This window comes from Crinia signifera, chromosome 5 (genome assembly GCF_055691185.1).
Source record: "Crinia signifera chromosome 5, ASM5569118v1, whole genome shotgun sequence".
In the NCBI taxonomy this organism is placed as follows: Eukaryota; Metazoa; Chordata; class Amphibia; order Anura; family Myobatrachidae; genus Crinia; species Crinia signifera.
In genome coordinates, this window is record NC_139221.1 from 316,884,707 (window position 1) to 316,899,191 (window position 14,485).

The 14,485-nt window shown below is 44.6% G+C and overlaps 1 protein-coding gene across 2 annotated transcripts in view; it reads right to left on the reverse strand.

Annotated features, from left to right (window-relative positions):
- The window catches only part of TG (thyroglobulin), a 178,598-nt gene that overhangs the window by 62,764 nt on the left and 101,349 nt on the right, over nucleotides 1-14,485 (reverse strand). For both annotated transcript variants that reach the window (XM_083144855.1, XM_083144854.1), the window contains exons 36-40: nucleotides 13,975-14,109; nucleotides 12,519-12,683; nucleotides 4,064-4,265; nucleotides 2,732-2,825; nucleotides 154-313 (exon numbers count right to left, since the gene is read on the reverse strand). In XM_083144855.1, coding sequence (XP_083000981.1) covers nucleotides 154-313; nucleotides 2,732-2,825; nucleotides 4,064-4,265; nucleotides 12,519-12,683; nucleotides 13,975-14,109 — 756 coding nt within the window. The remainder of the gene's footprint in view (nucleotides 1-153; nucleotides 314-2,731; nucleotides 2,826-4,063; nucleotides 4,266-12,518; nucleotides 12,684-13,974; nucleotides 14,110-14,485) is intronic.

Genomic DNA, 14,485 nt, shown 5'->3' on the forward strand with positions numbered 1-14,485 from the left:
AAGGAGATGGCAGAGGGAAAGCACCAGCCTCAGCAGATTCCCCATATTGATTGCTGCAGATTCATACATTGCAACGACAGCATCACAGCACCAGAACCAGGCAAGCACAGAGTACTGACACGTATGTGTGTATGTAGCCACACGCTCACTTACCTGCTCTTAAGAAACCAAAGACGCCAACTCTGTAACTGGCAGTTACAACGATAATATCCCCTACTGCCGCAAGGTATGATCCATCGATAAACGTCTGCCCGTTCTCAGTGTAGTCACTGGGACTGTTGTGGAAGTACAGCAAGACAGCTGCCCTCGTTCTCTGTAGGTGCAGAAGGAGCAGAGAGTTAAAGCCCATTATTCCATTCAATGATGTTCATAGCATATACCTTACTTGATCAGGAAGCGCGTCCCTCCTCCCAGGCCAGCGCCATCTTCCCAGAGGTATTTGAAAAGATGACACTCACTGGCCACTAGAGAACAAAGACTCTGCTTTCAATGTGCAGCGCCATCTTCCCAAAGATATCACTGGGAAGATGGCCCGGTTGAAGGAATATTCGGGGGGGGGGGGGGGCAAGCTGGGCCCCTCCAGGAGTTCAGCCGCCCGCCCCTGGCACACATCGGCCTGCCCGCATCGCTGTGGGAAGGCCTAACATTTTCTTGGGGACGCCCATGAAATGCTGCACGTCCCAATGGGCGACACCTGACACCGCCTCAGCACGCCCTTGGCCCGCCGCGCTCCCTGCGAACAGCTTGATGGCTATAGTCACCAAAGCCATTCACAAAGAGGACCTGCACATGTTCACCCCTTTCCAAAGGGACTGGAGTCAGCCCGTCTGTGTCTGGAATAAACCTTGATGCTATGCATGGGGACCAAATACATTTATATTTTTTGTGTGAGGGTAAATACTGGCTGCTTTTGCATGTAGCTTACACTGCAATCATGAATCATGCCAATGTTCCAAATTAGAGGAAGTGCCCAACATTCTAAGGGGCCGCTCTGTCTGTAACATGTACACGGAGGTTTCTCAGAATAACCCTGGATGTGCGATTTGGCAATAATCATAGAAAAGTAATATCTGCGCTCAGTCGTTTGCTCATCTAACTCTAGTTGTTGCCTCAAAGTCTCGGCAACTGGAAGCTAAATTTAAACCAAATGAGCATCAGCCAATCACCAATCACCTAAACAACCACATTGCAATAATACGTGCTTGAATTTGGTCATTATTTAATACAGTAAATATCTGGGTGGACAATCAAGCAGAGTGAGCTGTTTGCAGAGTGAGCTGTTTGCAGAGTGAGCTGTTTTGCAGAGTGAGCTTTTTGCTTTTTGCAGAGTGCGCTGTTAGCAAAGTGAGCTGTTAGCAGAGGGAGCTGTTAGTAGAGTGAGCTGTTAGTAGAGTGAGCTGTTTGCAGAGTGAGCTGTTAGCAGAGTGATCTGTTTGCAGAGTGAGCTGTTAGCAAATTGAGCTTTTTTGCAGAGTGAGCTGTTAGTAGGGTAAGCTGTTTGCAGAGTGAGCTGTTAGTAGAGTGAGCTGTTAGTAGAGTGAACTGTTTGCAGAGTGAGCTGTTAGCAAATTGAGCTTTTTTGCAGAGTGAGCTGTTAGTAGGGTAAGCTGTTTGCAGAGTGAGCTGTTAGTAGAGTGAGCTGTTAGTAGAGTGAGCTGTTTGCAGAGTGAGCTGTTAGCAAATTGAGCTTTTTTGCAGAGTGAGCTGTTAGTAGGGTAAGCTGTTTGCAGAGTGAGCTGTTAGTAGAGTGAGCTGTTAGTAGAGTGAGCTGTTTGCAGAGTGAGCTGTTAGCAAATTGAGCTTTTTTGCAGAGTGAGCTGTTAGTAGGGTAAGCTGTTTGCAGAGTGAGCTGTTAGTAGAGTGAGCTGTTAGTAGAGTGAGCTGTTTGCAGAGTGAGCTGTTAGTAGAGTGAGCTGTTAGCAGAGTGAGCTGTTAGCAGAGTGAGCTGTTAGCAGAGTGAGCTGTTTGCAGAGTGAGCTGTTAGCAGAGTGAGCTGTTAGCAGAGTGAGCTGTTTGCAGAGTGAGCTGTTTGCAGAGTGAGCTGTTTGCACAGTGAGCTTTTAGCAGAGTGAGCTGTTTGCACAGTGAGCTTTTAGCAGAGTGAGCTGTTTGCACAGTGAGCTTTTAGCAGAGTGAGCTGTTAGCACAGTGAGCTGTCAGAGAGCAAATTGTTCAGATGGGATCCACACCTACTCAGTATGCACAGATGCACTCAATGCCAATGTTCTGCCACTTCCAACTTATGGGCAGAGGTGGGTGCTCGGGTATTCTATCTCGGCGCCAGTAAGGGGGGAGCCCACACAAATGCCCACACAAATGACCGTTAGTGACAATGGCTGGCAAATCAATGTAATCTTTAATGATTGTCAGTTTGGGAATGCCCCACTCACACTGACTGGAGACCCTTCATTTCCTGGGCATAGAAAGTGCTTCTGCCAGTGTTTGTATGTGGACAATCTACCCCTGCCATAGGCCTGATGCAAGTTTCGATGCTGTGTCCAGGCAGTAATACAGCATCACACAAACCTGGCATCGCAGTCCTTGTTCCTTATTACACATACTGTAGTTATATAATGTAGTAGAGTTTGCAGACAGATAACCGCCAAAATACACAGCCTCTGTTTCTGCCTCTGTACGGGCCCTGCTCTGCCAAAGGATAACCCAGAGGTAATAAACCAAAAGCTTTTATACATCCAACAGACATCATTCCCTCTGAGCTAAACCTACTTACTGAATGCTGAGGAGCGAACAGGTTCAGATACAAGCAGTCTTCACTAACAGACGAGTACTGAGCCTTCCCGTCCCCGGGCTGCAGGCAGCTGGACCTGAGAAAGCACCAAACACATTTCGGTTTTTGATCTTGGGCTTTTTACCATACATTCGGTTTCTCGCTGACAATATATTTCTAATGTATCATTTTTGTAAATACATATAGCGCACAAGGGGGAGAATAGCGCTGTACGATGTTTTATCGGGTGGTCATCATTAGGGTTAACTGAACGCAATAAAAGTAGTTGTTCATTCCGGGTAATTGTCTTATACATCTGTCCGTCCATCTTCATGCTGTGTTCACAATTTCCTGTGGATTTCCAAGTTTTAAAAAGATGGCGCACATGGAAAGGTCCCAAGGACTATTCCATAGCCAAAACATCATCATACATCCTGCGCCAATTCCTGATATAGCTCTGAGTGTAACTAAAAATGAACGAGGACTGCGGCGGCTCCAGAGGTGGGGCTGTACGCTGACCGGAATTCAAATTAGGGAATGATACCAAATGCCATGAGCTCTGACTGGGGATGTTTGGCAGCGTCTGTGGTGCCTGTTGGCAGTGGGGTCAGTGGCGTAACTACTGTAAGGCAGCCCCAGCAGCCGCTTGGGGGAGCAAGCGGCAGTGGGATCTGTGTGGGGAATATAGCGACACAATGAATATATTTGTGTGTGGTGTAGGGAACAGGAAGCTGTTGTGGCCCACAGGGTTGTGTCTGTCTCTGTAATTCTAATTTAACCCCAGGACTCGGTCAGTGAACTTAGACGCCTCTCTCATTTGTCATGCGCACTCATAACGGAAAATTCTGTTGCTATTTTGGTCGCTCTGATAGCACAAATTTGCAAATACCTCCCAGCGTCGCACTAAATATTACTGTGAACGGACCACATTGTTATTTCCATTGCAGCCTCACTTACACACATGCTGTGGTCTTGCTGCCAGCTTGACTTTCAGATTGTGCTAAAACCACTCAGGGGAGTATGGGAACCCAACGCTTCAGCGACCTCTCAGAAACACAGAACACCCACGGAACGTAACCCAGGAAACTTTATATTTTAATAAAATATTGGTAAAAAAAAACACAATTATTTCTCTAGTTTTATAGTGTGATTGGAGCAGAGAAGTCATGTAGCTGATGCGGACAATAGACCAACCAGCGTCACCCATTTACAAGGTAAGTTCTGTCCGCCAAATGAAGACACAATATAGCACACAAGGAGCAGCAACAGCAAAATTCCCTTGTGCGTTGTCTTATCATTATTACGCCTCGATTTGACCTGGGACTTATGTCTCACCTGATGGAGGTGGCATTCCATGCACCTGCCAAGGTAAATGGCTGTGGTGGCCGGAAGCGGTTCTCGCCTGTGGGTGGTGCTGCATACGGTACGCCAAGGAACTGATTCACGTTCTTAACATCCGATCCAATCAGAACAGATTGGGATTTCCCCAAAACAGCTCCGCGAGAAAGGGTCACTGATGCTGTAGGTCGTGTAGGAGCTAAAAAATGGAGTTTAAGATAAAGACAAGCGGGGTATTAATTTAACCCCTTCCTGACAGAGCTAGTTTTGGCGTTCCTGACAGAGCCATTTTTTTCAAATCTGACATGTCTCACTTAAGTGGGGATAACTTTTTTTTGCTTTTACTTATCCCAGTGATTTTGAGATTGTTTTTTCGTGACACATTGTACTTCAAATTAGTGGTAAATTTGGGTCGATACAGTCTGTGTTTTTTTGTGAAAAATACCAAAATGTCGTGAAAAAATGGAAAATTTAGCGATTTGCAAAATGTTAAATTTTCTGCTTGTGAGACAAATAATCATACCACTCAAAATAGTTAATAACTAACATAGACCATATGTCTACTTTATATTTCCATCATTATTTCAACTTCCTTTTCATTTTTTTGGACACTAGGAGGCTTACAATATGAATAGCAAATTCTCAAATTTTCAAGAAAATTTCAAACACTGATTTTTTTAGGGACCAGTTCAGTTCTGATGTGACTTTGAGGGACTTGTATGTGAGACACCCCCATAAATGATGCCATTTCAAAAACTGCACCCCTCACAGTATTCAAAACAGCATTTTGGAAGTTTGTTAACCCTTTAGGTGTTTCACAGGAATTAAAACAAAGTGTAGGTGAAATTTCAAAATTTCTTTTTTTTTGCAGATTTGCAATTTTAATACATTTTTCTAAGGAACACAGTACATTTTACTAGAGAAATGTGACTAAAAATTGATTCCCCCAATTCTTTTGTTTTCATAAATATCCTATATGTGGCCCTAGTGTGCACGTTGACCAAACCACAGGCTTCATAATAGAAGGAGCACCTACTTGATTTTGGAGACTCCTTTTTCTGAGATTATTTTTTAGGCACCATGTAGGTTTCTAGGCACCATAAGATGCTAAAATTTAGGAACCCCCCCACAAGTGACCCCATTTTGCAAACTACACCCCTCAGGGAATTCATCTAGGGGTATAGTGTACATTTCAAACCCCCAGGGGTTTCACCAATTGTGGTACAACTGGGCATTGAAAATGAAAAATTAAATTTTTTACACAAAAATGCAGTTCTGGCTCAAAATTTTTCATTTTCACAAGGAATGAAGGAGAAAAAGCACCCCAAAATATGTGCCCCAATTTCTCCCGAGTACGGCAATGCCTCACATGTGACCAAAAAATACCAGTTGGGTGCATGGCAGGACTCCGAAGGGAAGGAGTGATTTTTGGATTTTGCAGCTCAGATTCTGGTGGAATTTTGGTGGGTGCTATGTCGCATTAGCAAGACCCCCCAAGCACCAATACAGTGGAACCCCCCCACAAGTCACCCCATTTTGCAAACTACACCCCTCAGGGAATTCATCTAGGGGTATAGTGTACATTTCAAACCCCCAGGGGTTTCACCAATTTTGATACAAGTGGGCAGTGAAAATGAAAAATTACATTTTTTTACACAAAAATGCAGTTCAGGCTCAAAATTTTTAATTTTCAGAAGGTATGAAGGAGAAAAAGCACCCCAAAATCTGTGCCCCAATTTCTCCCGAGTACGGCAATGCCTCACATGTGACCAAAAAATACCAGTTGGGTGCATGGCAGGACTCAGAAGGGAAGGAGTGATTTTTGGATTTTGCGGCTCAGATTTTGGTGGAATGAATGGTGGGTGCTATGTTGCATCAATACAGTGGAACCCCCCCACAAGTCACCCCATTTTGCAAAGTACACCCCTCAGGGAATTCATCTAGGGGTATAGTGTACATTTCAAACCCCCAGGGGTTTCACCAATTTTGATACAAGTGGGCAGTGAACATGAAAAATTACATTTTTTTACACAAAAATGCAGTTCTGCCTCAAAATTTTTAATTTTCAGAAGGTATGAAGGAGAAAAAGCACCCCAAAATCTGTGCCCCAATTTCTCCCGAGTACGGCAATGCCTGACATGTGACCATAAAATACCAGTTGGGTGCATGGCAGGACTCAGAACGGAAGGAGTGATTTTGTGGATTTTGCAGCTCAGATTCTGGTGGAATTTTGGTGGGTGCTATGTCGCATTAGCAAGACCCCCCAAGCACCAATACAGTGGAACCCCCCCTCAAGTCACCCCATTTTGCAAACTACACCCCTCAGGGAATTCATCTAGGGGTATAGTGTACATTTCAAACCCCCAGGGGTTTCACCAATTTTGATACAAGTGGGCAGTGAAAATGAAAAATTACATTTTTTTACACAAAAATGCAGTTCTGGCTCAAAATTTTTCATTTTCAGAAGGTATGAAGGAGAAAAAGCACCCCAAAATCTGTGCCCCAATTTCTCCCGAGTACGGCAATGCCTGACATGTGACCAAAAAATACCAGTTGGGTGCATGGCAGGACTCAGAAGGGAAGGAGTGATTTTTGGATTTTGCAGCTCAGATTCTGGTGGAATTTTGGTGGGTGCTATGTGGCATTAGCAAGACCCCCCAAGCACCAATACAGTGGAACCCCCCCACAAGTCACCCCATTTTGCAAACTACACCCCTCAGGGAATTCATCTAGGGGTATAGTGTACATTTCAAACCCCCAGGGGTTTCACCAATTTTGATACAAGTGGGCAGTGAACATGAAAAATTACATTTTTTTACACAAAAATGCAGTTCTGGCTCAAAATTTTTCATTTTCAGAAGGTATGAAGGAGAAAAAGCACCCCAAAATCTGTGCCCCAATTTCTCCCGAGTACGGCAATGCCTGACATGTGACCAAAAAATACCAGTTGGGTGCATGGCAGGACTCAGAAGGGAAGGAGTGATTTTTGGATTTTGCAGCTCAGATTCTGGTGGAATTTTGGTGGGTGCTATGTGGCATTAGCAAGACCCCCCAAGCACCAATACAGTGGAACCCCCCCTCAAGTCACCCCATTTTGCAAACTACACCCCTCAGGGAATTCATCTAGGGGTATAGTGTACATTTCAAACCCCCAGGGGTTTCACCAATTTTGATACAAGTGGGCAGTGAACATGAAAAATTACATTTTTTTACACAAAAATGCAGTTCTGGCTCAAAATTTTTCATTTTCAGAAGGTATGAAGGAGAAAAAGCACCCCAAAATCTGTGCCCCAATTTCTCCCGAGTACGGCAATGCCTGACATGTGACCAAAAAATACCAGTTGGGTGCATGGCAGGACTCAGAAGGGAAGGAGTGATTTTTGGATTTTGCAGCTCAGATTCTGGTGGAATTTTGGTGGGTGCTATGTCGCATTAGCAAGACCCCCCAAGCACCAATACAGTGGAACCCCCCCACAAGTCACCCCATTTTGCAAACTACACCCCTCAGGGAATTCATCTAGGGGTATAGTGTACATTTCAAACCCCCAGGGGTTTCACCAATTTTGATACAAGTGGGCAGTGAACATGAAAAATTACATTTTTTTACACAAAAATGCAGTTCTGGCTCAAAATTTTTAATTTTCAGAAGGTATGAAGGAGAAAAAGCACCCCAAAATCTGTGCCCCAATTTCTCCCGAGTACGGCAATGCCTGACATGTGACCAAAAAATACCAGTTGGGTGCATGGCAGGACTCAGAACGGAAGGAGTGATTTTTTGGATTTTGCAGCTCAGATTCTGGTGGAATGAATGGTGGGTGCTATGTTGCACCAATACAGTGGAACCCCCCCACAAGTCACCCCATTTTGCGAAGTACACCCCTCAGGGAATTCATCTAGGGGTAGAGTGTACATTTCAAACCCCCAGGGGTTTCACCAATTTTGATACAAGTGGGCAGTGAAAATGAAAAATTACATTTTTTTACACAAAAATGCAGTTCTGGCTCAAAATTTTTCATTTTCAGAAGGAATGAAGGAGACAAAGCACCCCAAAATCTGTGCCCCAATTTCTCCCGAGTACGGCAATGCCTCATGTGTGACCAAAAAGTGGCAGGACTCAGAAGGGAAGGAGTGATATTTGGATTTTGCAGCACAAATTCTGGTGGAATAATGGTGGGTGCTATGTCGCATTAGCAAGACCCCCAAAGCACCAATACAGTGGAACCCCCCCACAAGTGACCCCATTTTGCAAACTACACCCCTCAGGGAATTCATCTAGGGGTATAGTGTACATTTCAAACCCCCAGGGGTTTCACCAATTTTGATACAAGTGGGCAGTGAACATGAAAAATTACATTTTTTTACACAAAAATGCAGTTCTGGCTCAAAATTTTTCAATTTCACAAGGAATGAAGGAGAAAAAGCACCCCAAAATCTGTGCCCCAATTTCTCCCAAGTACGGCAATGCCTCACATGTGACCAAAAAATACCAGTTGGGTGCATGGCAGGACTCAGAAGGGAAGGAGTGATTTTTGGATTTTGCGGCTCAGATTCTGGTGGAATGAATGGTGGGTGCTATGTGGCATTAGCAAGACCCCCGAAGCACGGTGAAATTATGAACCTAATATTCCATAGATGTGTGGTATAATTTAAAACACTCCTTTATACATAGGCCGGGTTTGTCGGGGCAAGTGTCACACTGGAAAATAGTTTGCTTTCTTATTCCCTTTTTATAGCAAACTTTGCACCTTTTTTGTGTCCTGCCCTTTTTTCCAGTGGAGGGGATTTCATCAGGAAAATGCTGCCCTGGTACAATACGGGGGCCAGTACTAGAAGTACTGGGGCCCTCTGCCTGCTGGTTCCCAAATATTAGGCCCTTTATGACTTCCTCTTGAAAGTGCATAAATGTCCCCCTCTGGCCGGTAGAACGGAATAGCACGTAAGCGTTATACAGTGCCATCTGGATGATATACACGGCCACCTTCTTGTACCAGATTTTTGTTTTCCGCAGGGCACTGTACGGCTTCAGTACCTGATCTGAAAGATCCACTCCGCCCATGTACCTATTGTAATCCAGGATACAATTAGGTTTGGAGGTGTGGGTACTAGCACCTCGTACAGGGACGGAGGTGGTACTGTCTCCGTGAATTGTTGTCAGTATAAGGACATCCCTCTTGTCCTTATATTTGACCAACAACATATTTTCGTTGCATATTCCCCTGCTTTCACCCCTTCTCATTACTTGGGCAATGTGCGTTTTTGGGAGGCCTCTTTGGTTCTTGCGCACAGTACCGCAAGCTGCTGTACCTCTTGAACCAAGGGCCTTAAACAGGGGGATGCTAGTGTAATAGTTATCCACATAGAGGTGATAACCTTTATCCAGGAAGGGGTGCACTAAATCCCAGACAATTTTCCCACTAACACCTACGAGGGAGGGGGGGCATTCTGGCGGTTCAATTCTTGAATCCTTCCCTTCATATACCCTAAACCTGTGAGTGTACCCTGAGGTGCTTTCACACAGCTTATACATTTTTATGCCATACCTTGCCCTCTTATTGGGAAGGTACTGGCGGAATTTAACCCTTCCTTTAAAATGTATAAGGGACTCGTCGATACAAATAAATTTTTCAGGGATGTACACCTCTTCAAATTTGGCACTGAAATGATCAATGACCGGCCTGACTTTGAATAGCCGGTCAAAGGTGGGATCATCTCTGGGTGGGCACTGTGCATTATCGGTGTAATGTATGAATTTAAGAATTGTCTCAAATCGAGTCCGGGGCATGGCCATACGGTAAAATGGAGTACTGTACAGAACATCTGTACTCCAATATTGCCTAATTTCTGGCTTTTTTACTATGCCCATATGAAACACCAGACCCCAAAACGTCATCATCTCTACTGCATCTACAGGGGTCCACCTAGCAAATGATGACGTGGGGTTTTGAGCAATAAACTGCTGGGCATATAAATTAGTTTGGTCCACCATTAAATTTATAAAATCATCAGAGAAAAATAATTTGAAAAAGTCAATTTCTCTGAGACCTGTGGAATCAAATTGGATTCCTGGCATGCCCAAAAACTCAGGAACCTGGGGCTCAAAATTGTCTGGTGGTGGGGTCCATACTAGATCAATTATTGGGGGGGGAATCTCAGCTGATCTACGGGGGCGTCTTTGAGGGGGTCCCTCATCAGCAGAGGAGGAAGAGGAGCTTAAGGCAAATCCTTCAAATTCCCCGCTTGCATCACTGCCTGTGTCAGAGTCCGAAGCAAGCATGGCATATGCCTCCTCCACTGAATACATTCTCCTGGATGATTGGGAGGACATTTGGGAGGACATTTGGGAGGACATTTGGGATGCCATTTTTATTTTTGTGTTACCGGTAGTGAAATGTTTCAACACGTGTATAGTGTAGGGGGGGGCACAAACTTTATTTCAATCCGGGGGGTATGTAGTGTGTAGTGTGTATGTGGTGCAGAAAAAAAAAAAAAATGCTTTATACCAATAAAAAAAAAAAAAATGAAGGGGTTAAAAAAAAAAAAAAATGAAGGGGTTAAAAAAAAAAAAAAGGAAGGGGTTAAAAAAAAAAAAGGTCCTGCGCCAAAAATTGAGCACAGATGTTGGTCAGTAACGTCTGTCACTGAACAGCGCTCAAAGGCAACAGGAATTTGATCAAAAAAAAAAAAAAAATAGATCAACCCTGTGCCGAAAAAGATGATCAGTGATGTACGTCACTGATCAGCGCACAGCGGCCACAGGACACCCACAAAATCACAGTGTGTGTAAAAAAAAAAATTAAAAAAATACCCCACAGCACACACACAAAAAAAAAAGGTGATCAGTGATGCGACACTGATTACCAGTGAGGTGCAGCAGGTGCACAACCTTTGGTGCAACTGACAGGTATATATAAAAAAAAAAAAAACCTCTGTACCCCCAAAAAAGTTGCTGATCACCTCAGATATAGTGATCAGCACAAAAGGCGGGGACAGCAGACACAAAATTTAGCACTCTCTATCACTATCTCTCTCTATCTCTCTATCTCTCACTATCTAACACTATCTAACACTCTATGACACTGCAGCAGCAGCACTCACAGGTATATCTATATATAAAAAAAACCCTGCGCCCCCAAAAAGTTACTGATCAGTTAATTTATACTGATCAGCACAAAAGGAGGGGGCAGCAGTCAGTTATATAAAAAATATATAGCACAATCTGTCACTATCTCTCTCTATCTCTCTCTCTCTATCTCTCTATAACTATCACACTGCAGCAGCACAAAATATAGCACTCTGTCAGTAGGCCTCTCTCTCTATCTCTCTCTCTCTATCTCTCTCTCTCTATCTATAACTATATCACACTGCAGCAGCACAAAATATAGCACTCTCTGACACTATCTCTCTCTCTATCTCTCTCTATCTCTCTCTATCTCTCTCTATCTCTCTCTATCTATCTCTCTATCTATCTCTCTATCTATCTCTCTATCTATCTCTCTATCTCTCTATCTATCTAGCTAATACAGTGCAGCAGCACAATTTCACAGGCACAATTATTGAACAGGATCCAGTAATCAATCAGCAGCGATCAAGTAAGTATTGCAGGCAGCAAGGTTCTGGTCAGTATGGCGGCAGGGGGGTACGGTGACCGCACTGCACGCTTTCCAGACCGGAATGGCGTCTGCAGTGCAGTCACCGTTAGTTTAAATCCCCCTCCTTGGCTGTGATTGGTCCGTCGGTCCGACGGACCAATCACGGCCTTTGGGGGCGGGCGGGGTGAGGTGGGGTGACACCAGTGTCACCCTTACACCCCGCGGTGATTGGTGCTGTACTTTACAGCACCAATCACCTCTGATCCCGTGTCACCGGCGAACGTTATTCGCCGGTGACACAGGAAAACGCTGTGAATGGCTGTTCACACTGAACAGCCAATCACAGCGATCGCCGACGGGGGGGCGGCATCGCAGCCCCCCCGGGGCATGCACGGACATGTCTGCTGTCAGGGACAGCAGACATGTTGAAACTGTCACCGCGTCTATAGACGCGGTGACAGTTTAAAGCCATGACGTACATTTACGCCATGTGTCGGGAAGTGCTTCCCGGCCATGACGTAAATGTACGTCAAATGTCGGGAAGGGGTTAAGCTTGGAGAGGACTAAAACTATGGGAAATAAAGTTCCAGCCAATGAGCTTCTGCTTTACATTTTGCAGGCTGTGTTTGAAATATAACAGTTAGGAGCTGATTGGTTGGCACTTTATCTCTCACTAGATGTATGAAGCAGTGATAAAGGAGAAGTGATAAAGTGCCTGGTTAAACCCAGCCCGTAACTTAACAGTCAGGAGCTGATTGGCCGGTGATAAATTACCAGACACTCTTCAATTGAGTTTGCAATATTTAAAATCGGTCAGGTGTTATATAATGCACCAAGTGAGCGCAGTATGCTGGATGCTGTACCTCTCTTCCTGTAGATGTACGTGGCAGGTTCCTTCACCAGGAGGTGACAGCGGTGACCTTGCAGGTTGTAATCGCAGATCTGTGTTTCTGGGTAGAACATACATTTTATCGCTGTATCCTGGACACTTATCGCAGTGGTGACGCACGACTGGACTCTGGCACATTCTGCGGAGAAATGAACATTGCAGATGTCACTGAAAGCGGGTCTTAAACACTGTATGTCTTTCACAGAGCTGCTGCACAATATATCAGTTACATGGGTGCAGGCCTCTGTAGGGGCCCAGAAGTGCAATATGAAACCAATAAGCAGGGGCGGATCTTCACTTTTTGTTTAGGAGGGGGCGGTTTAACTATTAATACAGACTCACAGCACAATAGCCACCACCAGGGTTTCCTACTTTTAGGCTAGGCAACAACCAGAAGCAGGGGATGCTCCGGCGGCCGTGACGAAAAAGGGGCGGGGCTGGAGGTAGGGTGTGGCTATTTCTGATTGTATCATAGTGGCCAAGCCCCCCACTGTAAAATGGCAGTATTGCAGGCATTTCACAGTGGGGGGCGCAGCCACGTTGATGCGATTCGCATCATCAGGTCCCTGCGGACCCCCTGCCGAAGGGGGATTGTGTAGATTGTGTGGAACTTGCCCACCTTCCTGGAGGGAGGGGACGGACTAAATTTTTGGGATCCTGCCAGCCATTCCGGGGAGGAAGGCAAGCATGGTAGACACTAGTCACGGGTCTCAGAGTCCCCAGGCTCATCAGCAGCTCGGCACTCAATAAATCTAGACTGTAGCAGGCAGCATAATCAATGTAAAGGTGCCCATACACTAGTAAGATTTATCTTCAGATCTGGCTGGTTGGAACAAAAACATGGTTATGGATGAGTGACAGTTTGTCAGTTTTCCAGCATTTCCAAGCAAATGGTCAACTGTCATTTGCTCTCATCCATAAACATGTTTTTGTTCCAACCAGACAGATCTGCAGATAAATCTGTGTGTGTATGGCCGCCTTAAGATCTTTGAATCTGGTAAATCTGACATACAGGGAATACAAGAGCAGGGCCTAGTGATCACAGCCACACAATGGTAGGGGAGCAACGGGTATATGGTCATTGGGTCAACACACAAAAGATCGACATGCATTTGGTCGACCACTGAAGGTCAACACCTGAAATAGGTCGAAATGGTTAAGGTCAACATGGTTGGAAGGTCGACGCGAGCATTAGGTCGACAGTGTCTACATCGACGGTCAAAATGTCAACATGGGTTTTTCACTTTTTTTTGTCTCGAAAGTCGACATGGACAACGTATCAGGAAACAGCAACCAATCAGATTCTACTTCTTAATAATTTGGCACCTTATAGAAGATAATAGATAAATTCTGATTGGTTGCTATGGGCAACATCCCATCTAGTTCAGTAGAACTCCCATATTAGAACTCCCAAAGCACAGAGACTTTACCTGACAGACAATAGCTCCGATCCTTGCTGAGTGTGTCGGGTGAGTTCCCGCTGATGCGCACTGTGTCATACTTGGAGAGAGACGGATCAATGATCACAGAGGCGCTGTCCAGTATCACCCAGTCATCCACAGACACTGTCACGTAACAGAGAACGAATAAAGTTTTGTTAAATTTACAAAGCATTTTATATAAAGTAGTCAAATCACTATAAAGACAAACAATATAATAATAATAGTAATAATAATAATAAAGTTCCAACATGCATGTCTTACTGCCCATTGCACCGTTCCAGGAGGTGACACTTGGTGGCAACATTAATATGAAAAAGTTCTAATAGAAATCAGCATCGGACCAAAGTGATGCAGGAACCGGTTATCAATGATTAGACCAAAGGTGGACGCCACGCATTGTATAACCGATATCATTTATGAGATGATGCATCTCTGTATCTTCTAAACATATTTTATTCATCCAGCAATATTACAGCACAGTAGTTCCCTGTTCACAAAC